At 33.3% G+C, this 25,048-nt stretch overlaps 3 protein-coding genes across 9 annotated transcripts in view; 2 read left to right on the forward strand and 1 right to left on the reverse strand.

The window, feature by feature from the left end:
- Positions 1 to 370: 370 nt before the first annotated feature.
- LOC116346012 (zinc finger protein 37) lies at positions 371 to 4,221 on the forward strand. Of its 3 annotated transcripts, none has more exons than XM_031775903.1 (4): positions 371 to 594; positions 1,810 to 2,926; positions 2,999 to 3,382; positions 3,452 to 4,221. In XM_031775903.1, the coding sequence occupies exons 2-4, from the start codon at positions 1,994 to 1,996 to the stop codon at positions 4,094 to 4,096; spliced, it is 1,962 nt and encodes a 653-aa protein (XP_031631763.1). In that variant the 5' UTR covers positions 371 to 594; positions 1,810 to 1,993; the 3' UTR covers positions 4,097 to 4,221. The 3 variants fall into 3 exon arrangements, with proteins under 3 accessions (XP_031631763.1, XP_031631765.1, XP_031631764.1); XM_031775905.1 differs by lacking the exon at positions 371 to 594 and adding an exon at positions 605 to 1,058; XM_031775904.1 differs by lacking the exon at positions 371 to 594 and having other exon boundaries at positions 1,562 to 2,926.
- A 2,521-nt stretch (positions 4,222 to 6,742) lies between these two features.
- On the forward strand, positions 6,743 to 10,426 carry LOC116346013 (protein disulfide-isomerase). 2 transcript variants are annotated; one of them, XM_031775906.1, is made up of 6 exons: positions 6,743 to 6,878; positions 7,249 to 7,464; positions 8,174 to 8,594; positions 8,717 to 9,322; positions 9,532 to 9,790; positions 9,892 to 10,426. In XM_031775906.1, exons 2-6 carry the CDS (start codon positions 7,305 to 7,307, stop codon positions 9,943 to 9,945), a joined length of 1,500 nt encoding a protein of 499 aa, XP_031631766.1. In that variant the 5' UTR covers positions 6,743 to 6,878; positions 7,249 to 7,304; the 3' UTR covers positions 9,946 to 10,426. The 2 variants fall into 2 exon arrangements, with proteins under 2 accessions (XP_031631766.1, XP_031631767.1); XM_031775907.1 differs by having other exon boundaries at positions 6,778 to 6,908.
- A 6,505-nt stretch (positions 10,427 to 16,931) lies between these two features.
- Positions 16,932 to 25,048, reverse strand: part of LOC116345900 (protein furry) — a 33,298-nt gene continuing 25,181 nt past the window's right edge. For 2 of the 4 annotated variants that reach the window (XM_031775641.1, XM_031775643.1), the window contains 22 exons: positions 24,906 to 25,039; positions 24,744 to 24,842; positions 24,538 to 24,672; positions 24,296 to 24,464; positions 24,127 to 24,229; positions 23,785 to 24,066; positions 23,414 to 23,703; positions 22,472 to 23,326; positions 22,283 to 22,407; positions 21,481 to 22,033; positions 21,218 to 21,387; positions 21,000 to 21,143; positions 20,612 to 20,929; positions 20,188 to 20,223; positions 19,313 to 19,636; positions 19,107 to 19,249; positions 18,907 to 18,998; positions 18,704 to 18,837; positions 18,352 to 18,600; positions 17,708 to 18,289; positions 17,478 to 17,541; positions 16,932 to 17,402 (listed from right to left, as the gene is read on the reverse strand). In XM_031775641.1, the coding sequence (XP_031631501.1) occupies positions 17,173 to 17,402; positions 17,478 to 17,541; positions 17,708 to 18,289; positions 18,352 to 18,600; positions 18,704 to 18,837; positions 18,907 to 18,998; positions 19,107 to 19,249; positions 19,313 to 19,636; positions 20,188 to 20,223; positions 20,612 to 20,929; positions 21,000 to 21,143; positions 21,218 to 21,387; positions 21,481 to 22,033; positions 22,283 to 22,407; positions 22,472 to 23,326; positions 23,414 to 23,703; positions 23,785 to 24,066; positions 24,127 to 24,229; positions 24,296 to 24,464; positions 24,538 to 24,672; positions 24,744 to 24,842; positions 24,906 to 25,039 (5,231 nt within the window). In that variant the 3' untranslated portion in view covers positions 16,932 to 17,172. The remainder of the gene's footprint in view (positions 17,403 to 17,477; positions 17,542 to 17,707; positions 18,290 to 18,351; positions 18,601 to 18,703; positions 18,838 to 18,906; positions 18,999 to 19,106; positions 19,250 to 19,312; positions 19,637 to 20,187; positions 20,224 to 20,611; positions 20,930 to 20,999; positions 21,144 to 21,217; positions 21,388 to 21,480; positions 22,034 to 22,282; positions 22,408 to 22,471; positions 23,327 to 23,413; positions 23,704 to 23,784; positions 24,067 to 24,126; positions 24,230 to 24,295; positions 24,465 to 24,537; positions 24,673 to 24,743; positions 24,843 to 24,905; positions 25,040 to 25,048) is intronic. The other 2 variants (XM_031775644.1, XM_031775642.1) reach the window with 1 other exon arrangement.

Consider the following 25,048-nt stretch of genomic DNA (forward strand, 5'->3'; position numbering starts at 1 on the left):
TAAATCAAGCAACTTCACACATGTGTTGCCACCGCCATTACATTGATACCGCGCCATCTGTTTGAAAATATCTGCATATTAACTAAAGTGAACATGTAATGATGAACTTGATGAATTATTAAGATTATTACACAAGTTAATTTACGCAATTAACTTGTAGTTGACAACATATTTCGATTTTTATTAAAAAATAAAGAAGACGTCATTTTCAATGAATTTTACATTGAAAATGGGCGCATGCGCATTGCTAAATAGTTGATTGTGTTGATTTTAATAACAATCACAAACTACTACACATATATTACACACGCACACCAACTCAGACACAAATGCCATGAAACTGACATCGTATGTCATTTTTAGTGGAGCGAGTTTCTTGTTTACAACAAATTTTTCGTTCATTCATTCTCCAAATTTTTCACATTTATTGATAAGAAATTCAATTCGGCCATACTACACGAAAATCATATACACAAATTTTCAACATTACATTTTACCAATTGGATTGTTACATTGATTTTTAATGGATTTGGAATGACATAGAATCGGAAATGGAAAACCATTTGATCAATTAGACGACGCCAATCGGAATTGGTGAGTGTTGTGTGTGATGCATTTTATTGTGCTTTAAATATAGAATTTAATCCTGGTATCCAATGTATACAATTGTGACCGCTTATAGTATTAAAATCAACGCACACGAAACAAACGTAACCATTTGGGTAAATTGAACTGAACCGCGAACCGAATTTAAATTTAAAAAAAAAATACGATAAAAAGCACTTCGAAAGAGAGAAAAACAAAACACACATTTCTCGCACAATACAAAATGTTATGTCATTTCAGTATTCGGTCGATCGGAAAATCTATTACGTTTAGAACATGAGATTTCTGTGTAAATTTTGGAAATTTATTTATTTGGTCGTTTAATCGATCATTGAAATCATTTGATATACTCCCGACATATAATTTTCATTGCGCTTCAAACAGAACAATATCGATCATGTCAATCTTATTAGATTAAGATTACGTTCCATATTTAGATATCGAAAGAGTGCGTACGTATAAATTATGAACATATTTTGAAAATTATTTATTAAGCCATTTTTTCCCGTTAGCGCGAATAGTTTTTGTTTTTGCTTCGACATTTTTACATTTGATCATAGTAGGCCAAGTGTTATTATTTTCACCAATTTTTTTTTTTAACATACTGTTGAGTAGGTTTGAATCTATTAGTGGTTCCATATTTTTTTATTTGATCGGTAAATTGCTTGAATAATAAACTAAACTATAAAACCAGTTCATATTTTATTATAAATTTAACATTATTGAGGATGGAAAAAAACATTTAACCCGTAAAATATAATATACTAAAAATCCATTGGTTTCCATTACAAAATGTTTAAAGTAAATTAATGCCATCCACAAATCGGTCTGGGATTTTATTAACCTTATTTTTATCATTTCTGTTAATGCAAATAACATGCGCATATCTTTGCACAATTGCTTTCATATGTGCATAGATAATCAAAGTGAACAGACTGTTTTTTATATTTCTTTTTTTTTTTGTCATTTCTTTCGTCAAATTCGTATTCCATGTTAATCGTTTGTTTGACTGTTTCGAAGTAGTCTTTCACATATATATCGAAAGAGGAAATAAGTAAACAGACAATCAACAGTCGATTAATTATGTAGAACTTACAATAAATTTAAAATGTAAAGACCAACAAATCCATTTTCTCTCTCTTTCTCTCTCTCTCTTCTTCTTTCTTCTTCTTCTCCTTGTTTACGAAAACGAATCGAAATTAGAACACAAAAAATTGCTAATGGTGGCGGTACTGTGAAACATAACAATTACGAAAACACAGAAGTAAGCGAATTTCGAAAAACACACACACACACACTCAAAATTAAACAAATTTCAAATGGATTCTTGTTGAGAACGGTCGAATCACACATCAATTTAAGTAAACTTCCTTAAGATTTAACCAGTATGAAGCGTTCTAGCGAAAACAAGGAGACAATGGCCGCTGGCGCTGTAACATTGTCAAAACGTTCGTATCGATTACGAGGTCCGGCAACAACGGTGGTGGCTAATTCAAAAAAATCATCAACAACAATTAACAAAGCTTCCGTACAGACTACAAAAAAATCAAGTACAAATGACATTGATCAATCAAAAAATGATGATGCAAACGGCGACAATTCACTGGCCAACAATCGTACCAGACGTAGTAGCACGAGATTTGGATCACGATCATCTACGAATTCAATTGGTATAAATACGCGCACAAAGTCAACGGTTCGTGACGAAAACAATCACAGTGCAACAATGATCGGCAACAATAAGAAACGAAAAACAGCACCACCACCATCGCATTCACAATCGATAAATGACGTTGACAATGTTGTGGAAAATGGTCGTAAAAGTCGAGGCTCTAAAACAATAATTAGAAATAGTAAAAATGGTGACGGTAAAATTAACGGTATCCATAATAGTAACGATCATGATAACAGTAATGTGGAAAATGGCCCAAACGTTGATCATAGTATTGATGAAAATGATGAAAAATTACAAAACAATTCAACGAAATCAAAAACGAAACGCATACGTACTAAACGTAGATATATTTGTAACTTTTGTGACAAAGAGTTTTTAGGTGGCAACGATTTGCGCAAACATATTCGCATCCATACCGATGAACGACCATTTGAATGTCAACATTGTGGACAAAAATTTCGACAAGGTGGCTGCTTAAAGAATCACATCGCCTCACAACATGGCACTTCCGAAACGTTTACATGCTACTATTGCAATAAATCGTTTCCGATTAAGGAACGACTTCGACTACATATGAGACTGCATTCAGGCGAGAAACCTTATCATTGTAAAATTTGCTTCAAACGTTTTGCTCGCGGTGGACAGGTTGGCATTCATTTAATTCGTCTTGCTTTTTAAAAAAAATTATTATTTCTTCAACTTTTTTCGATATTACAGTTAACACAACATTTGGCAAGTCATACTGGCGTAAAAAAGTATCGTTGCACACAATGTTCGAATTCATTTTCATGTTCGGTTAATTTGAAATTGCACGTTAAAAGCCATTTGAATGTTCGTGATTATACATGCCATCTTTGTGGTAAGTCATTCGTGCGACCTGATGCACTGAAGAAGCATTTGACATGTTTCCATGAAAATGTAAAGGCATTTTTCTGTAACATTTGTTCGCGAACATTCAAAGGACATTTGCCGCAACATATGCGCACCCATGAAAATGTCAAATCGCATGGATGCGCCAATTGTGGTGCAACATTCTCGCAAAAATCGCAGCTAATCGTCCATCAGCGAATCCATTCGGGTGAACGGCCGTATCGTTGTCAGGTATAAACAAAAATTGAAAAAATAAATAAATAACTAAACGATTGATTGCTAACGTAAATTCCATAATAGGTGTGTTGGCAAGCATTTGCACATTCGAGCGTCTTGAAGTTGCACATTCGTAAGCATACTGGCGAAAAACCATTCAAATGTTCCGTTTGTAAAGATACAGAGACGGCATTTTCGCAATTGCCACACTTGAAAACGCACATGAGAGCCATTCATGGCATGGACAAGGTTTATCATTGTGAATACTGTTCGGAATACTTTAAAACCAAACACGAATTGCAAGAACATAAAATCAAATGTTCAAAAGCACCAAAAACATCGGAACATCACATTGATGAACAATACAATGGCCTTCACACCGTTATTGAACCGAAATGTTCAACAAAAGAGACAACCCTATCCCGGATGCGGCTTCTAATTGCGGTGCTTTTAAAAAAGATTTCATCACAAGATCGTCTCAAGCAGCTCGGTTTTGATAAGCGACTTATTGACAATGTACTGATGGACGCATTAAAAATGGCCGGCCAAGATGTGTGCACCGATTCAAATTTACACGAAGTGGAACGCTTACGGGCAAATGTGAAAATTTTCTTGGACTGGTCCATTCCCGATGCGTACATGAAAAAATTCAAAAATGAACAACGCAGCACAGAAGAATTGCTTGAAGATCTCACCAGCAACTTTAATCGTCAACCGAAAAAAGCATAAGTTTGCTTATTGTTTGTTAATTTTTTTTACATGAATTGAATATGGAATCGGCCATCATAACAAAACAGGTTTAGATGAATTATATATTGAATTACATGTTTCTACTATTACAATTATTATTAGAATTTTGGTTTTTTTTTTTAAACACAAAGTAAAACGAAATGAACTAGCCAAAGTGACGTTTTAACATTTTGCTATTTGCCCAAAGAGAACATATACCAAATATTTCCTATTAGAAATGCCATTTTCCAATTTAGTTAATTCATTTTTAAAAGTGATTAAGTTTTATAGTATATAAATCTAGTCTACATTTTTATTCAGCATAAAAAGAAAGGAAGAAAAGAAGAAAAAAATAATATCACATCTGCATTCAGTTAAAAAAAAAATAAAAAAAACATTTTATTTTTCATTCAGAGACGGAAAAAATATAAACCTAAATTATAATGTGATATTTAAAGGCCTTTTGTATGTTTTGATATAAACGGAAACAAGAAAAACACATAAAAAATGATTCACTGAAATCAAAGAAACAGATCATGTTCTTCGATAGTGAATTGATTCAAACAAAAATTTATATGAATCCACTGTCTTTCATCGATTCAGTTTTAACATTTTAGATGAATACGAAAATACAAACAAACGAATTTTACAATTTCAATTTTGCTGAGCAGAAGTCAAATTATAAATTTAAAATGAAAAAAAAAATGGAAAAGTCATTTGCAATAACTCAGTAGTATTGTCTCTTTTATTTAAGTAAAGTCACCGAATGTAATTTCATTTTGTTCTTTCAATTATTAGTCGTTCTCAGTGTTTCTTATTGAATAGTATTTAACAAAGAAGATTAAAAAACGCATATTTATATTAGGGAAAGAGAATCGATTTTGCCACCACAAGTCATCTTGAATTTAGCATGACAAGATGCAATTCAATTTTGCATGGCAAAATGGACGGTTACAGTTTGAAATGTAACGTTTATTTAATTCGGTCAACATTAAGCATTTTTTATTTGAGAGAAAAATGAGAATAGTAAAAGTAAAACAAAAAGAACTTTCGAATCACATCAGCAGTAAAATCAACCCAAAGAGAAACAAAAACAAAAATTAGTTTCATCCGTAATTTACATAATTATTCTTAGTAAAAACATATCGATCGAAAAAAGAAAGAAAACCCAATGGCATTTCATTTATAATGAAAACAAAAACTAAACTAACATTTTGCTACCATAAAGTGTAATATCGAAATATACCAAAACAACAACAACAACAAAAAATGATTTTTTTAAAATATTTTTCTCAATAAATTATAATAATTGCAAATTGTGTGTGTGTGTGTGTGTGTTTTTGATCTTGAGATTGCGTGATCATGAACCCCGAAGTTAATTTTTTAAATGTTGTAATTCATTTCAGAAAGTGTGAAAAGGAGCATTATTTTGAAATATGAAATTTCATTAAGTAAATATAAATAAATTGCAGACTTGGCGTTGCACATTGACTGAAACATTGCTCAATGTGAAACAGATTCGATTCGAAAACAAAATCGAAATAAAAAGAAATCGTCATTTTTCGTGAAATACATTTACTAAATTTAGCGATGATACGCTTTCAGAATATGAAAATATATAAATGTCACGATTGTTTTTTTTGTTCATGTCCACAACAACAAAAAAAATAAATCCAATCGATAAGATATCTGAATTTTTAGAAGTGTACAATTATACAGCTAATTGAAATTTCGACACAGAATATTGCTTGATGACTCGTCATCAATATGAAATATGCGTTTGAATTCGGTCTGTCTACTGTTTTGTTGTTGTATCGTCGCACAATCTCTTTCCGCCAAACAATCTCTCATGTAAATATGGATTCGTGACACGGTGTCGCATCAAATAAACCATATGGAGTGCTAAAAATACGGTGAAACACTTATATGATATTTTCCCAATGCAATTGATGTGTCGCATTTTCAAATGAATCCGAAAAAAAAAATCCGCATGCTATTAAAGTGTATTTTAAATTTTTGTGCTTTGAACAGAAATTCTATCAAAACAATGAACTGCCGGCAAAAAAATAATAATCACCACAACAAACAAGCGAAATCGGGAACGTCAGCCACATATTCGATATATATGGCACTGTCGTACACAATACACCATCACTCATGGAATGCTTTTGTTGTATTAGTGCGTCAGTGTGTATGATTGTGTACGTTGTGTACGTTGTATACATCATACCAAGCGTATAGAATATGGACAACAAATTGTGATCAGCCAATGAATTGTGCCCACGATGAAACGACGTAATGCCACGTTACGAATTTAACTTGACTCATGTCAATGTCTATGCGCATTGAAATCATAAATGTTCGGTGGTGTTGGTCCATTGTATATTTACATGCTTTGGCTTTCCTCTTTTGCCTCATGTTTTGATGTTGTTTTCGTTTCGTTTTATTTTGTTGACTCAACACTAATATATTCGTTTCTTTAGGCAGAACAACGACGTGGAAAAGCAACGTCACTAACAACATAACATACTGTGTGGCAATACTGCAAACAAATACACATTCTCTCATCATTCAATTTGTTCGTGCGGCGTGTGTATTTGTGTGAATGTGTATAAGTGTACGCGAGAGAGTTCATACTTCAGCGTTAAAACATTTTAAAAGAGTTCACAAAATACTTAAAGGCAAGCGAATTGAATCTCGACAGTAAGAAATTTTACTTGCTACCGATTGGTTTTTAGTTCTTTTCACGGAGCGCATTGGTCTCATCGTTTTCTTTTGAAAAGTAATTAACATTTTGTCACATATTTTTCGGGTAAAATGATTTTAATTACGAAGAATCAGCGATAAATTTGTTGAAATTCACTGAATTATAATGAAATTTTGCATAAACATTTAACGAAACTATCGACATTTTCTTTGTCTTTGTAAAAAAACGGGAATTTGAATCATCTTGACTATTATGTGACTTGTTCTATAAATCAAAAGTTCCAACAAATCACTGCGTTGAAAAATTCATTGGCGACTTACTAACGCAAAACATTATTTAGACTTCGTAAATTTTCATTCAACATTTGAACAACAAACTCATTCTGATTTATACTGTTTCCATTTTTTAAAATAATAATTCTTTGTATTTTTCCTGATAATTCCAGTTCGTTTCATCGGTTCATTTTATTTGGTGTAGTAATCAAGCGGGAGAATAAAAAAAATGTTTTTATTAGCTGTAACAACATGCATACTTGCATTATCTGGCTTTGTACAGTGTGAAGCTGAATCAAAACCAAATGTTGAAAATGGTGTTTTAGTGCTTACACAAGATAATTTCAAGGGTGCATTAGCCGAAAATGAATTCATTTTGGTCGAATTCTGTAAGTATTACTATCTATCTAATTTCATCAGTTCATTTTAACATGGCCCACATCTCCATTGTATAATATACATATTAAATCCGTTCCGACATAGAAAGAGATAGCACTAGACGTAGAGTGAGATTTTCTAACCTCTAAGTTCATGCACTCAGTTCTTGTTCGTCTTCTTCTTCCTTTTTTTTGATGTAAATGATAAACTTTTCCATTTCGTTCTAAACAATATACTATCCGGTTTATTTTGCCACATATACAACATAAGACAGCGTGTTATACTAATACCCTCAAATTACAACGTCTTATACACATGTTATGCCATGACAGTTTTAAAGAAAAAAAGGTGGTGGTTTGGACATTTTTTACATACGATTTTCAACACTTATTGCTATCAGCAAACAACAAAAATTATACAATAAATTCGAAATTTTCATGTCATTTCCAAACGATTTTTGACAATTCATTCTGATTTCCAGATGCTTCAACAATGCAATCTATAATATATATTATTCTTAAAAACTAAAAACTATCAAAGTATTTCAATAAAAAAATTTGACTCATATGTGCGCGAAGAATGGCATGGTATTGACGATAATTAATTTTAAATGATGCAATAGCAGCATTGCGTGTCTTAAGCATAAAAATGTCATGCCAATTGAACATGTATTTTTAATGCTTTACTTTATTCTTTTCCATAATTTTCAATGTTGAACAGATGCTCCATGGTGTGGACACTGTAAACAATTGGCACCAGAATACGAAAAAGCCGCACAAGCCCTAGAAAAACAAGGTTCATCAATCAAATTGGGTAAAGTTGATGCCACCGAACAAGCATCATTGGCCGAAGAGTACAACATTCGCGGTTATCCAACATTGAAATTCTTCCGCAATGGAAATGAAATTGAATACAATGGTGGCCGTACATCCGAAGAAATTGTCAACTGGTTGGTCAAAAAGACTGGACCAGCTGCTGCTGAACTTAAAACCGTTGCTGAATTGGAAGCCCTCACCGAGGCCAACAAAGTCGTTGTTGTTGGTTTCTACAAGGAGAGTGAAAAAGCCGCCGCATTTTTGTCAGTTGCCAGTGGCATCGATGAATTTCCATTTGCCATCACCAGTGCTGATGAACTTTTCAGGTAAATTTTATCAATAAATATTTAACTCAATCGCATCAATCGCAAAATATTGAAGAATCCAATCCGAAAATCATTCATTTGAAAATATAACATTTTGTGTGTTTTTTCGTTCGCATCAATAGCAAATATGAAGTTCAAGATGGCGCAATTGTATTGTTCAAACAATTCGACGAAGGTAAAGCGGTATATGAAGGTGAACAAGTTGAGGCCGACATTAAGAAATTCGTGGCCGGTGAATCGATGCCATTGATTGTTGAATTCAACCATGAATCAGCTCAAAAAATCTTTGGCGGTGAAATCAAGAGCCATTTGTTGATGTTCGTATCAAAAGAAGCCGGACATTTGGAACAATATGCCGAAAAAGCAAAGGATGTTGCCAAGAAATTCCGTAGCGAAGTTTTGTTTGTTACAATTAATGCTGATGAAGAGGATCACAAACGTATCTTAGATTTCTTCGGTATGGAAAAAGAAGAAGTTCCATCAATGCGATTGATTCGCTTGGAAGAAGATATGGCCAAATACAAGCCAGAAAATCCAGAATTGAGCGCCGACAATATCGAAAGCTTTGTACAATCATACCTTGATGGTAAATTGAAACAACATCTCCTATCACAAAAATTGCCAGAAGATTGGGATAAAACACCAGTCAAAGTTCTTGTCTCTTCCAACTTCGATGAAGTCGTATTCAACAAAGACAAAGATGTTCTCGTTGAATTCTATGCTCCATGGTAAGCAAAACAATTTACTATTTCTATTCTGAAACTTGTTGTTTTACTTTGAAATTTGAATGGCACACTTGCAATGGCCAATTAATTATGGTGTGTAGGTGTACGGCGTACGACGAAATATAAATAAAACAAGGGGACAACAAGTTTTCAACATTTGAATCATTAATTCCATTATATGTATAAATTAATATTTTACTTTCGCTGTGTAGGTGCGGCCATTGTAAACAATTGGCTCCAATCTACGATCAACTTGGCGAGAAATTCGCTGATTCAGAGACTGTTGTTATTGCCAAGATTGATGCTACTGCCAACGAATTGGAACACACCAAAATCACATCATTCCCAACAATTAAATTGTACAAAAAAGGTGATAATTCTGCTGTTGATTACAATGGCGAACGCACATTGGAAGGATTCGCCAAATTCTTAGAATCAGGCGGTCAAGATAGCGAAGGAGTTCCAGATGTTGTACGTATTCTTTATCAATATTATTATTTTTCACCATTGAAATGTATTTGATCGTATTGTGGTTTGTCACGTTTTATTAAACACCATTATTTCATTTGCAGGAGGAAGTTGAGGTTGATGAAAGCGAAGAAGCACAACCAAGGGACGAACTTTAAGTTAATAGCGTGTGGCGGTATTTAAATGGCGCAAATCATTGCGCAAAATACAAAAGAAAAAAATTCATAAAATCCCAAACTTAAAAAAGAAACAATAGCAGAAAAAAATTAATTATAGTTTTAAGCGGAGCTAAACTTTCATTTTCATTTTTAAAGAAAATTTTTGTTCAAAGAAAAACCAACCGGGCGAATAACTATAATTTACAGAATAAACCATAAAACCAACATTCAATCAATAAGAATAATAATTTTGCACATAGAGAAATGAAAACGGTACGTTATTTATAAAACTAAATTCTCGTACATACAGAAGTTTAGTCAGTGAATATATAACAAATTTTACCGATCTGGTGAGAATAATTAAACTTTAAGATGGAGATAATGAAAAAAAAAAAAAAAAAAAAAAAAAAACAAAATAAACAAATGAGATATTAGTGGAGCGGGACGTGCTATGAAAATCATGTGATCCTCACGTCAAATACATTTATGGCATTTAATAGTTTCTTATCCCGTTCTTTCACAGGTTCATTTTATTGAATTTTATTTAATGAAATCTCAAAAAGAATAAAAATGTTAATAAAATTCAAGACATTTTTTTAAAAATAAAATAAAAATGAAAATATTTCTATCGATATTAGAATATCACACGATTGGTTAAATAATTCAAACTTAACAATATTTTTGTCTTGTATTTTTTTAAAATAAATATAAAACAAAACAAAAATGCTCCGACTTTTTTTAAATTCATTTATCATAGTCATTGCATCCACTTAACCGGCGATTTTTCTTTTGTCCAAAAACGACCTATAAATATTCACCAGCATCAAACATTTTTGTGTTGTTGTAAAGCGCAAATTCAACTCCGAATGCGTAAACTAATTGACGTCGTCAGTGATTGAGACGTGGATTTAAATGGTGAGAATTGGCTTATGATCAACGCCTGTGATGAGAGAGCTAGCATTGTAAAAGAGATGGCGCTCACCGCATTCTATCAGTTTTTAAAGCCTTGATTTTGTTATCGTTACTGTTATACACTTGAACACAGAAATGTATGCACATGTTCACTCTGTTCACAGCCGTTGATGATGAATATGCAAACCGTTAAATAAATTTCCATACTCTATTTGAAAACAAAGTAAATGAATGTTTTGGGCGCCACAAGTGTTTTATATGTGCATAGAACTCAATTTAGTTGATTGTTCTCAATATCTGTACTTATTTTCATGAATTATTTTAATTCATAATGTAATTAACCCATACCGTTGTCACAAAAGTTTTACGGTAAATTCGGGCAATGGCATTAAAAAGTTATCGAAGAGATTTATTGATAATGATGAATTTAAATGAGCAATAAACTCAGAAATGAAAACAAAACATCATCAACTAATATGCGGCACGATTCAAATAAATGGGCCTATCAATTATGTTTCTTTTCATTCTCAATCACAAGTAATTTATTTCAAAGAAAATTTTTCGTGGAATTTCACTTTTAAAAAATGTACTATCAATTTAAATTACCCACAATTCTTCGAAATAAACTTGAAATAATGATACATGAAACAGTGACAATTCAAAATATTTAACGAACCGATAAATGCTTTGATTTTTCAACTTGGATGTTGTTGGAAGTTTTCTTTATCAGGAGGTATGATTTATGGAATGAAGGGGCATTTGTATTCAGCACTTCTCCTATTGCCAAAAAAAACAGAGACAAAAATCAAACATTTTATGTTAGATATGATTTTAGTAAAATAAATATCCGTCTTGCTTGAAATCACAATTTTCGAATATATTTCACATTTTATTCAAAAATAACTTTTCCTATTATTATTTTTTATAAAAACGATAAGTTTCGCTTGTGCATTAAAATTTATTAGCACCCATGTAGAATTGTTTGAAATGTGGTGTGCCAATGACAGTTGATGTTATAGAAAAACACATTAATTCTTCTGAAAGGATCAAATTTAAGTTCATAGGTAACACATATCTTATAATCGATATGTCAATACCCATTTCGTACGAAAACATGAAAACGAAAAGAAGAAAGCTTGATGCAATCGAGCGATTCACTTATGATTAATAACAACTGTTTGAGCACTTTGGCTCAGCATTTTCACTCTGCAACGTAATTACCAAATTGATGAGTATCTATTTCTTGGCGATGTGACCCGGGTGAACTTTGTCGTAGTTTCTTATTTTGATTTGAGTGGCTTTTTCAATGAATTGAATATTGATAATTAAATGGCATTGCGTAGGCATCATAAAGTGCGTAACGCACTTTATTTAGATTCAATTTTTGTAATTAACCATTTCAACCATTGATCGCGTGACTCAGTAGTTTTCAGTTTTCACAGATTGATACGTGGTGATGCCACATATTATAAGGAAATAATAAACCATTGGGCGTTCTAAATTTAACAGGGAAATGATGATGAAGACGATGAATAAGGTGATTATAAAGAAATATGAACTTTTACTGAAATCTTAAAGAAATTATTTGACCCTCATTAGACCAAAAGACTTTTTCCAACTCAACAGCAATTTTAAAGTTCTTCCCCCTTGCTCAATCCCCTTGCTCAATATAAATATTTGAATAATGTTGTCTTTGATAAGACATTTTTGTACAGCAAATAATTTAATTAAATCATGTAAATGATACGGCTATAAATGGCTAATTGAAGAATCGCATACATTTTGATAAGATTCACTCGAAAATGGTTGGTCATAAATTTTCAAACTTTTTCTTAACCACCAAGTGAATAAATTTTTAAACATTAAGTCATTTTTCACCGATATTCACATTGAATGGAAGATATAGCGAATATTTATAAACGAAGGAAAAAAGGTTGGGGAGCTAACTAACAAAGAAGAAGAAGAAGAATGATAGTGGGGATGTTAAGGTCATGGTATGTTAAATTTTTACTTATAACTAATAAATAAAAATTGTTTGTGAAGTTCAGATTCAGAAGAAATGAATTTATGAAGAGGGAGGCACGGTGCTTCAGATATATATATATGTCTATGTGGGCACAAATAATAAAACCTCTTAATATCAAAGCAAGAAGCTGAAATTGATATTGATTAAAAAAATTGATACATACTTATGAAATGGACGCAATTCCCACATCGGAAATTCTTCCGAAGTGGCCACTTATCTTAATAGATTAGTATCTTAATTGATTGATTTATTTGCGATATCATTAAAGTCCTAATACTAATTGGTACTTGGTATACACGGCATCTAGTTGATTGTTAGCGTTCTTTTCATGCCAGGCTTCTCAGATTTGAGATAAAATGATTTGTAAAATAAACAAATCATGGTAAAGGTTATGATTTGAAATGCACAAAGAAATATCGATACGAGTGAGATAATTATAAGCACGGTATGGAAACATACCGAATCTTTATCCATTTATAAGTTCAAAAAAAAAGAGAAATCAATAAAATGTGCGAGTTGAAATTACACCATATATTCAATGAATATTCATTACATAATAAATCGCCAATATTGAGCTTTTTCATCATCAAACATAAAATATTTCTAATATCGTTTTATTGTGAATCGTTTGGCATCCGTTTGGCTTTGTTGTTAATATATTTTCAAGTAACACTCAACCATAATTTAGTCGTTATTCCGTTCGCGATACCATAGGAACGTCCTCAGAAATATTGAAAGAAATACTAAATAACTGGAAAGGCACATTTTGTGCAACATTAATTTGGCTCTTCTTTACTCAGTGAACAAATAACGTATTTATTGAATTGGAAAACACTATCAATTGTCACCATAAAAATATACATACGTATTGTCGTTGAAAAACTTAACGGAGATTCACTACGGCAAACGATTTTTTTTTTCATGAGGCCTGTTGAAATTCCTGATTCATTGCCTCATTCAAGAAAAGTGCAAAATATTCATTGGTACGAAGAGCTTTCTTCAGAAGTGAGTTTTAATCTTTTCAAGAGTAATGACCTCTTATTATCATATTATTGTCAATTTTTAGTAGTGAAGAACACTTTGTTAGCAAGAACTGATGCCAGTTTCAGTATGGTATACAATTGAAGAAATTGCCAAGCGGAACATTTTACGTATGCCATAAGTGTTATTCATTTTGAACAGCATTTATATTGATTGAGTTCATTCTGAAAACATTTAAAGTTGATGAAAATCCAACAAGGACATCATATAAAACAATGGCATTTTCCAGTTCTTCAAACACCTAAATGTTTTCGATGTTTTTTCTTGCTCCTTTCGGCTGAACGTGAATGAATGTCTTGTGATTTGCGCAATGGAAATTTGTGGGAGAAATGTTGGAGAATTCAGTCTCCGTTGTCCCATTCAAGGAATATTCTCGTAAGTGAACGTCTGATGCTTGAACTGTTCGGTTGGTTTTATAATTCTTTGCTGACTGATTTCAATTTTGAGAATTAGAAACACGCACAGTCACAATCGGAGTTCTTCATAACGGATTTTATTTGTAGAACAATGAAAGCCTTTTTTTTAACATCAAAATGCGAATAGCGGTCCATTGTATAGTTACAAAAAGAGTACCTGTGTGATGGGGCTATCCATTATTTGACTCTTCATATACATGAAATTGATGCCCATGTCTTCATGTCAACACAATTTGCTTTGAACTCTTTTTTTCATGTTTTGCTCACTTCAAATTCGGAGCCAATAAGGATGCTTATTAATTAAATTTACTTGACCCAAACGGCACAGTAATTGAAACAGTCATTTTTTATGTAATCTAAGCAAATCCAGAGACAAGAATACATTTGACAAAACGCGCTTCGCACACCACTTTTGAATACAGAAATGAATGTAGTTTTGATTGGAACCACTTATCTTTTGATAAAACACTGGAATGACATTCAGTGAATATTTGTAAAAAAAAAATGATGTTTTTTGATGATTTTTTTCGTGAGCCTCGAGAATATTCCTCGAACCCAAGCGAAACGACCGCGTTTTATTTATTTTTATTTATAAGTTTGTCGGCAATAGAAAAGAGGATCAGGCAACAGCGTTGCTGTAAATCGTAATTCGTAATGGTTGTGTAAACATTTCAAAATAAAACAAGCACAATTCTAATGGTTTGGTATACATGTGTGAGATATGCTCTATTGTTCAAAGGAAGGGCGCCTACGATTTTTTTTTTTGCTCATTTGAATCAGTAATGCCTGTCAGACATCTCTCGCCCATTTCACGATCTACTGAAAGGGATGCTGAAGACAAACATTCCAGGCGATAATTGCAAAATACGACATTTCATGCGCATCAACTGACTTTGCCGTTCGTTTGCATACATTTAAATTAAGATTAATAAACATTTATAAAAGAAATCGAGGATGAAATAATTTTATTTTGTAAACGAATGACAAACATGTATGCGTAAAGCGATTGAAAGAATTTTGAAATGCTTCAATATCTTCGAATTTCCGTCGTTGTATTTAAGTGAATAAAATTTTAATATCGTGCATGTTTTAATGCCTATATTCATGCAATGACATGAAAAATACACATTCCAAAATCTTTACCGTTTCTATGTCCGTTGGTGCAGTATTAATACCACTTGGAATCAAAGTTGAAAACTTTTCCATACGCAAATACAATTTATTCAAAAGCACAACAAGTTGCTCAAAGAAACAGAACGTTGTTTTGACGCCAGCTGGTTCTACGACGGAACATGGAAAAAATCACGCTTTCTTACTTTAGTAAACAGGAGGCAAAGTTTGATAGTATTTTGATCATCTTTTCCCAGCAATTCGTGCCTTTTGCGAAAACTTTTTTTCATCAATGGTGGGCGTAATTTTTTTTCCCTTAATTTTTGTTCATTGTTTTTCGTACAATAGGCTTATGAATTATTTTTCATTGATACAAAATGTTTGGGAATGGAATTACCTCAATAACTTTAGATTTTAATGTAGAACAGATTATTCTTTGGAATTTTCATAAGTTGACTATAATATACTTGATTGTTTGACATAAAAAAAAAATCCTGGAGAACTCTTATTATAAGAAAAAGTTTTTAATTTAGTACATTGAAAATTTGGCCAAGAAGGTTGAGACTTTGAAATTTTTCTCAATATATTTTGGTCAAATGGATGTGAGGCCTCTCCTGAGATTTTATTGAAATGTAACACCGCCATATATTTGATTCAGGATTTGATTTTGCCAATTTTTATAAAAAAAAAGTATGTATTTTTTTATAAATTGTTTCAGATAGTATCCAAGCTGTTTGAAAATACAAGCAATGTGTGCGTCGCACTCCCAGAGTGACAATGACAGCTCTGCATCTCTATCGGATACTTTATCCAGTAATACTTTTTACCGAGCATTCAGTCCTTAAAACTAGACATTATAATGAGATATTTTCAGCCAGATGAATCAGCTGAGCCAGATATCGTCATTAGCTGAAATTTAGGGAAAACAATAGAAGTGATTGTTATGGTTATAATTACACTTACATTGTTACAATCACTATAACAATCACTTTTATTGTTTTCACTCTATTTCAGCTTCTGGCGATATCTGGCTAAGCTGATTCAGCTGGCTGAAAATATCTCATTATAATGTTTGCTTAAAACAGTTAACAAAATCTTCAATCCGCAAGGGGGGTAATAAGCAATTGAGTGTGAAGCAAGCATCTGTATTAAGAATTCAAATCAATAATTTCCAACGATTCATCATTGCCTAGATATATGCTTTGCATAAAAAAGGCAACCAAAAAATATCTGCATACGATTACCTGCGCTGACGCTTTGTTTCTTGCGTACACCCTGGCGTATGAAGGAATAGATCGACGGTGCTGTGTTGTGTATGTCGCATATATTCGTACATGTGTATACGCCACACACAACACAGCTTCGTCATTCTGTTCCTTGACACGCTGCAGTGCAAAATTGAATCGTTGATAATTTCCAAATCGAAATGAAAAAGTGAAAAAAAAAATTCTTCTCAAAATTACATTTGTTCTTTATTTCGTCAATTTAAATGCTATGATATAAATAATTACTATTTGATAATATCAAGAAAAGAAAATGAAGTAAACATTAATTCAAAAAATAAACATAATTGAAATTAAGGATACTTTTTCACTAATATTGGCTTAAATAGAGCCATCGTTCAACAGATCGTTTGTATGCGAGAATAAGTAATATTTAAATGGTCATTTGATCCATTAATTGATTGGAAAAATATTGATTTTACTATGTACAGTGTACAATTTACAGTGTGGTTATAATATCAACTGATGCATCTTTTGATGGAGACGGTATAATCGGTGGCAATTCAGCAGGTGATGATGGCGGCTGCTTAAGAATACCTGGATTTCCAACTGTATTCTTTAACACCATTTCCATGTTTGTTAATGCCGATGAAACGTAGTATAAATTCTCCATCAATATATTGTAAATTTCGGTTAATTCCTGTTCTGATCGTGACGAGATGAAAGCATCTGTGAAATGACATTTGAAATTCAATTGAATATTAGCGGCATATTTTTTTTTGTAAAATTTTCATTATGTTTTACCGCTTCGATCTTTGGTCAGTCGTTGGGCATAAATCATCAGAATCAGTGAACTATCGTCCAATACCTGAGGGAGAATCGCAAAAGCAAAAAAAAAATCAAAATAATCAATAAATAATAATTGACATAATGGAAACATATAATGAAAATGAAATTGCAAAGGGAAGTGAATTCATTTGATAATCTCATAATAGTACAGAATGGAAAAATAATCGAAAGAGATCGTCCAATACCCAATTGTTTTCAGAAGAATGTGGAACAAGACTTGATGTTAATGTCGATGTTGAAATACAAGATGTTGAACTTCCCGATGGTTGCAATGCAAAATTCGAAACCGGTGACAATGTAACGGTTGATGAATATTTTCGGAATTGTCGTGTCAAGGCAATGGCCGAATTCCATTTTTGTTTTTCAATCATTTCGTTCAAACAACTTTCGAACTCTTGTATTGATGACAATGGTCGGGTGGGTGTGTGTTCACCCTCTGTTGATGTGGATGTGTCCAATGAATCCATATCGGCATCATCGATACAACGTAACAATGCACCACGCACCGTTACATATGCACTGGATAAATCTTCCATTTTAACATTTTGTCGCATAGTTGTCATCACACTGATCGCAATCTTATGATCAGATTCAATTAACAGCATCAATTGAAAAATTAACTTATAAATGCCACGACCCAATTCAATCAGCAGTTCCGATGCGGCTGGGTCGGGCGAACCAAGCGCAGTATTTGATGAGCCTTCGTGAGCTGACTCTGTGTCACTGAACAGTGTTAATTTTTGTGTTGTTTTTATAGCTTCCAAACACTGAAATACCATGTACAAATTAGATTTTTTTTTATTTAAATAAAGTTCAATTCCAGTTTTACCTCCATAACCATATCTTTGCGATCAAAAAAGGTTTCAAGATGTTCTTGAACCTCGAGCACACTATATCGTAATGATTCCGACAGACGTGGTGTGGTTGCAAAACTTTGATTGTACCAAATGCGTGGCGGTTCCTCTTTTGTTGATAGTAAATCGGAGAGAATAGATATTCGTTGGCCAAGTTGCGTACCGGTTCCCGTGAAATATTTCAATGCATTTTTTGCTATAGTTATTGATTTCTGCGTTAATTCCTGCAATTAAAACAAACATTTTGTCGTCACCGAATTGTTTCTTTTTCAAATATCACAAGTATAAAGTGAGTGTAATTTTTTCTTTTGCTGAAATATCACGTACCTTAACAACACGATACAATTGCATAAGTAAATCGGGTGCATAATTTGCGGCTGGATTGAACAGCAAAGCTTCAATATTTCGGCGCCATTGGTCCTCGGCTTCATCTCGTATCGGCACTCGGTAGGATATCATACCTAAAGTGAAAAGAAAAAAAAATTCATGAAAATATACGATATAGGAGGATGACTCAAAATATATCAAACCTGTCATGTGTGGTGATGCGTTGCATGGCGTTATTTCACCTAGATCACCGGCACTTGAACCACTTGTATCACTTCGTGAGACTGAATCACGTCTAAAAAAATTGACAAAACAAATTAATTTTCATCTCAATTCTTATTTTAAGTCAAAATTGATGAATGTCCATTAGAAAAATACGGAGAAAATCCACTGAATCTGTTACCTTTGTCGACGTTCGCGTATGCTGAGTGAAGTCGGTGGACCACTATGATATTGAGACTTGATGAAAATCGCTTTCTGATATTCATCGAGAGGAGATTCAGATTCCACATCGTCATCGGACGAATCTTCTGGATTGTGTCGAGTCTGTTGACGATTAATTTGTATTTATTAACACGAAAAATAAAAGATCAATAACATTTCACTTACCCGTCGTTTATTAAGAATTGGTGTTTTTTCGCTTAAGCTCTCTTCCATAACGGAATGTCCTTTGGAACCGGTTATTGGTTCACTGTCACCGTCGGACAGCGGTCGACGACGAACACCCCAATTGAAATTATCGGTTGATTCACCTTCAATGCTCTCACTTTCATATTCCAAAAAGTCAAAGTCTTTGAAAACACCAAAATCGGGTTGACCATCATCTCGACGTGAGCCACCACTTAAATCTTGTTGTGCACCACTTGTCTCTTCGGTACTTGAAGCGGCTGACGACTGTCGTTCCATCAAATCGGACGATTGGCTAAATATAACCTGCAAAAACAAACACAAATTTCGTTATTTTATTTATTTACGATTAAAATCATTGAGCCATGTTGAAGAAAAATGAAAGAAAACATTTTTTTTTTGTGTGAGAGTACTTTTGTGCTTGAATCAAGTAATGACAAAAAAAGAAAATCATACAAACAATTTTTTGTGAATTTCGTGCAGAGAAGAGCTTAAAAATTGTGTATTTCGAAATAGTTAATGAATTATTGGTGAATATTTAAACTGTAAAATACTTGCAATGAGAATATATTCTATCAAAATTCATAACATATCTATTTTTTGGAATAATGTTTGTACATTAGTATGCGATTTAGGTAAGAAAAAACAAACAAACTAAAATAATAAGATAACGGTCTACTTGTGATGTGAAATGACTATTATATCGTGTTCGTAAGAATGTAAATTGAGATGAAACGAAAAAATAAAAAAACAAAACACAAAATAGAATAACTTAAGTGGCAAGAACTTAAGTTGCAAGTATAAAAACTGTATTTGAAAGTCTTGTGCGGAGAGATGAAATATAATGTTCTGTTTACCTTTGAATTGGAACAAACCGAGCTTATGAAATCATCCTTTTTTTTATTCAAATTTTTTAACAAAAATTTCAATCAAAGAAAAAAGAAATCAAAAATTAATGCCTTGCAAAAATAAACATTCCGAATATAAGAGTTGTATGAATATTCATGCTTGGACACGAACATACAATAACATTCTTATTTTAAAGACTATAGCATCCCTTAATTCAAATTCTATTGGTTATACTTGGTATTCAAAAAACAAATCATTTCTCTCAATTTGGGATTAATTTGTGTAAAAATGTATGGTGCATACACAAAATTCGTTTTTTCAAGCAATTCATTTCAAACATACAGTATACACGCAGAATGATTTTGGTATTACTTTCGAAAAGACAAATAGAGATTCAAACAAAAACAATCGAAAAATGAAAACATTACATACCGATGGACTCTTGGGTAAACCGACAGCCCGTTGTCCGCATGTCGTCAATAAATTAACAAGACATTCTCGAACACGGGACTGTGATAACCATGGTCGTTTCCATCCGCTCAATGGTGCTGTGTCGGCTGGTGATAAGCTTGCACTTCGTCTTGGCGAATTTGGCGTTCCACCTATATTGTGATTCAAATCGACCGCTTGGCTATTATTACGGTTTATATTTTGCGTTGAACCAGTTTCCGATTTCAAGAGAATGCGTCGTCCAATTAATGGAGTTTGAGCAACATCAAATGTAAAGTCCATCGTACGACCAGCCAGTTCCTGCACATTAAAAACAATATTTATTTGTTTAGAAAATGAAATTAATAAAAAAAAGAAAAAAGATGCAAACCTTCTTGCAAAACACTTCAGAATCACTGAAACTTCCATAATAAAGATGTGATGTTCCCGGTGAACCTTGTGGCACCACTTGCAATGTTGAACTTCTTGTTACGACCAATTTCAAAATTTTTAAGGCATCTTTCCAGTATGAGTTCTAAAAAGTTGAAGTAAAAAGTGAATAAATATTACTCGATTCGAGTGTTACGTGGCTGATTTCAATATTCTTACATCCAGATATTTTGCAATCACTCGAATCAAATCGGATGAAATTGGTTGCGCATGTGACGATGATAAATCGATGTAATGCAACATACAATGTATAATGTTTAAAACAGGCACTTGTACTTGTTGCATGCCCTTTTCGAGAACTTCTACCAAAAACGCCAACATATGAAGACCTGAACCAAATCACAATAAACATTTGTTTCCATTGTTAATCAATGCAAAAAAAAGAGAAAGATTTATTAAATAAGCAAAAAGCAAATTCTTACCCATGTGAGCGTATGTATCGTATAGATATTTGACAACGCATTTTGTCCATTGAAATGATTCTTTGCTAAACGTTTTTCGGCTGTACAGTGTCATAACGGTGCCTAAATTCTCTAGTTTAGCGCCAAGTTCCGATGATACTTGTGCAATATTTTCAGCACTGCGGACACACACTTCATTGGCATCCTCATAGTGTAAAAGCATGTATGGTAATAGAGCAATAACATTCATTGGAAATGCACAGCTTTGCGTTGGATCGCATACGGGCAAACAAAGCAACGGTGGCATTTGTGATAACAACGAAATTGTTTGTTCGTATGTTACAGAGTGTGTACAACCTTTCAGTAAAAGTGCATGAACACCGGGATAACCAGTCCATTTTAATTGTTGTTGTAATTTTTCCACTTTGTCACGTGCATCTGGCCGATCCAATGGTAGTCGATGTAATACTCTAGATAATAAACGTAACGCTAACAAAAATTCATGCTCATAATCACTTTCCAGCAACGACACCGCCAACCAAAATAATTGCGCCAATATCGTCATTTTATCATCCTATCGGATAAACCATTTATATTCAAATTAAAAACTTTTATTTAAGGAACGAATTGGAAATAGTAAACAATCATTATGTAAATTCGCCTGGCAACAGCCATGCCGTAACGAATGAATGATATTCATGTAACATTCGTTACAAATTAATATTGCAAAAGAAAAATGTCAACAGATAGCAGAAAGTGAATGAGTTTGCAAACAAAATTAATATTTATTTTTCAATTTTTTAAGTTGAGACCTATAATTTACCTGTGTTGCCGTGTCACCGAGCAATTTCAAACTTTGCGCACTACGTGAACGAGATAACGATGAACCAAACTTTGCTGCCGAGCTTCTCTCAAGCTCCAGAGCGGCTGCACGATTTCTCAACTCAACTAAATGAAAATTGAAAAAAAGTTAGAATCGAAGAATTGACCATGCAATCAACCAAAATCTCACCTTGTTTGTCACATGGTGAACTGGACACTTTGCGTGTACAGTATGACACTGAATAACTGGTACTCCTTGTGTGACCGGATGAGTTAATGTGGTTTTGAGTTTGTTGTATGATGCCCGACGGTGACTTTTTTCCACCAGCCGTAACATTTACGCCGTCTTTATTATTTAAATTTGGTGTACTTTTAAAAATGTCCTTCATTACATCCAACGGACGGAAGTCCGAATCTAAACTATCAACAGCCGCTTCAAGTGTTAAAAGTAATTCGGTCACATAGCCTTGCATATCTTCACCTTGTTCCGCCACGGTTTCAACCAAACGTGATAAAATATCGGACAACATTCGTGAATTTATAGGAACATTCAATGCGCGAAACACTTGCAAACTTCGTCCGGCATAATGACGCGATGAACAGCTCAAGCCCAATTGAAGGGCTGTTTGTGCCCAACGTTCTGATATTCTTGCTTGTGAATAACTATCTGAATAAACTTTAACAATGTGATGTAAAAAGCATGTCAACTGTTCGGCCGATTTTACGGTCCACACTTTGGCCGTTATATCTTCGTAGTTCCACAATGGTTGCGAAATTTCTTGTGACAAAAAATTGATGAGATCTTTAATCACTTGCGGTGAATGCACTGTTGTATTTGTTATTGTCTCTTCTGGTGTATAATGCACAGTTGGTGTGTCCGTATTCGAATCATTTGTTGTTGTGCCAGCATTTGGCGACGCATTGTGATTTTCCTTTTGAACGATCGTTGTTACCGTGGAGGTTGGCGTTATTGAATTCGATGTTGAATGTGCTATAGCATTCGAATTTGTGCTATACAAATATGCATCGTATTCGGCATCTGGTTCTGGAATTTGAAAAAAACAAAAATTCAAACGTGTTCATGGACAAAAAGACCAACTGATGCGACGACATAATAAGAAATTCGACTTACCAGTGAAATTATGATGTGATACTGACAATGTTGGAATTGGCAAACCTAAGCCCATTTTCGATGTTTGCGCATTCAACAATATCTTTGCCACATTCAAATGATCATTGTGTTCGGCTAAAACAACCAATAAATTTAAAAGTAATTGCTTGCAATGATCACGTACAATTGGTCGAGTGTGATCCAATCCCAAAAATAGAATATGCAACATAATCGGTATATGAAGTGTCCAATCGATTTCGGGGATACCATCAATAATAATATCAGTCAAAAGCATTACAGCCACATTACATCTATTTAACAACAAAATGGTTTTTTCATTAATATAAGCACATTTAGGAGTGCAAAAGAAGCACACAACTTGCAACAATTACCTATGGAAACCGCTTATTGGCAAGCTTATATCAGGTAAAAATTCGGTAAGTTGTGCAAAATAACCGCCATATTCAGGCATTGGCAGCGGATGGGGTACGACTGGTGGATCAGTGTTGCGTAAATCAAACGATTCTTCGGCCCGAAGTTCTGGTTCATTACTGATCATATCTTCTGGTCTCGGCAAAATTGATGGGCCAGACAAAGCACGAATCTTATCACTTCCACGCGGTGGTCGATAATTTGTTGAAAATGCACGTAAACCACTATCCGATTTGCAAGTTCTAAAAAAATAATTAAATTAATTAATTATTAAAATATTCAAAAAGTGTGCATTGTCATACCCAGTTTTGATTGGATCCTCTCCACTGTGCCTCTTCGTATGAATCGTTCCTTTTTCAACAGCCAAATCTGGCATGCGTGAATCATTTGCACCGGTCGTTGGTCCTATTTTATTTATAAATACAATCAACATTTTGTAAATCGATTTGAATTTTAGTCAAATGTAATTACCATCGGAATGGCTTGATGCCTTTCGCATGCTGGTCAATCGATAAAATGGTGGCGTTTCGGTTCGTTCAATTAGACAATTGAGTGTTTCAACGGTTTGAAGTTCGGTCATAAGTTCATCTAATAATCGATTGGGACATGCTCGTGCCAGATACAAAGCCACACGTTTTGCCTACAACATAAATACCAAAAATATCGCATCAAATTGCGAAAATATGTTTTTCTTTAAATGTTGTTCAACTTACGAATGGTAGCAATTCATTTGGTGCCATCCCAGAAATGATCACCAAATATCGTAGAATAACTTTTAAATTATTTGGCCAAAATTGACAAAGATTTCCCCATATTTCTTCGATTTCTCGTGTATGCGAGTACGAATACTGTTTTGAATAAAATAAAAAATCAATTTAACTTATGAAAAATGTATTGATTTGTATTTCAAAATACGAACCTTTGTTGTAATATAGAACAAATTGTTCAATATCATTTCGGTGGCTTCAGTAGACCCGGAACCATCTCGTTTGGAGCGTGAATTTGAATCCGGATAAAACTGAAGAGAAATTTATACAATTTATGCTTTTTATATTATTCATGATCAAATTCGTTTATTTACCATAATGTATGATAAAGGTGTGGCTGGTGTTACATTCGCAGCCACCAATTCCATATTTTCGAGCCATGGCAGCAAACATTGCAATAAAAGTGATCGAATTTCTGGACGTGCCGTTTGAAAACGATGAGTTATTTCTACGGTGA

This window comes from Contarinia nasturtii, unplaced genomic scaffold (assembly GCF_009176525.2).
Source record: "Contarinia nasturtii isolate CC-2019 unplaced genomic scaffold, AAFC_CNas_1.1 Cnas_scaffold_1371, whole genome shotgun sequence".
Classification (NCBI taxonomy): domain Eukaryota; kingdom Metazoa; phylum Arthropoda; class Insecta; order Diptera; family Cecidomyiidae; genus Contarinia; species Contarinia nasturtii.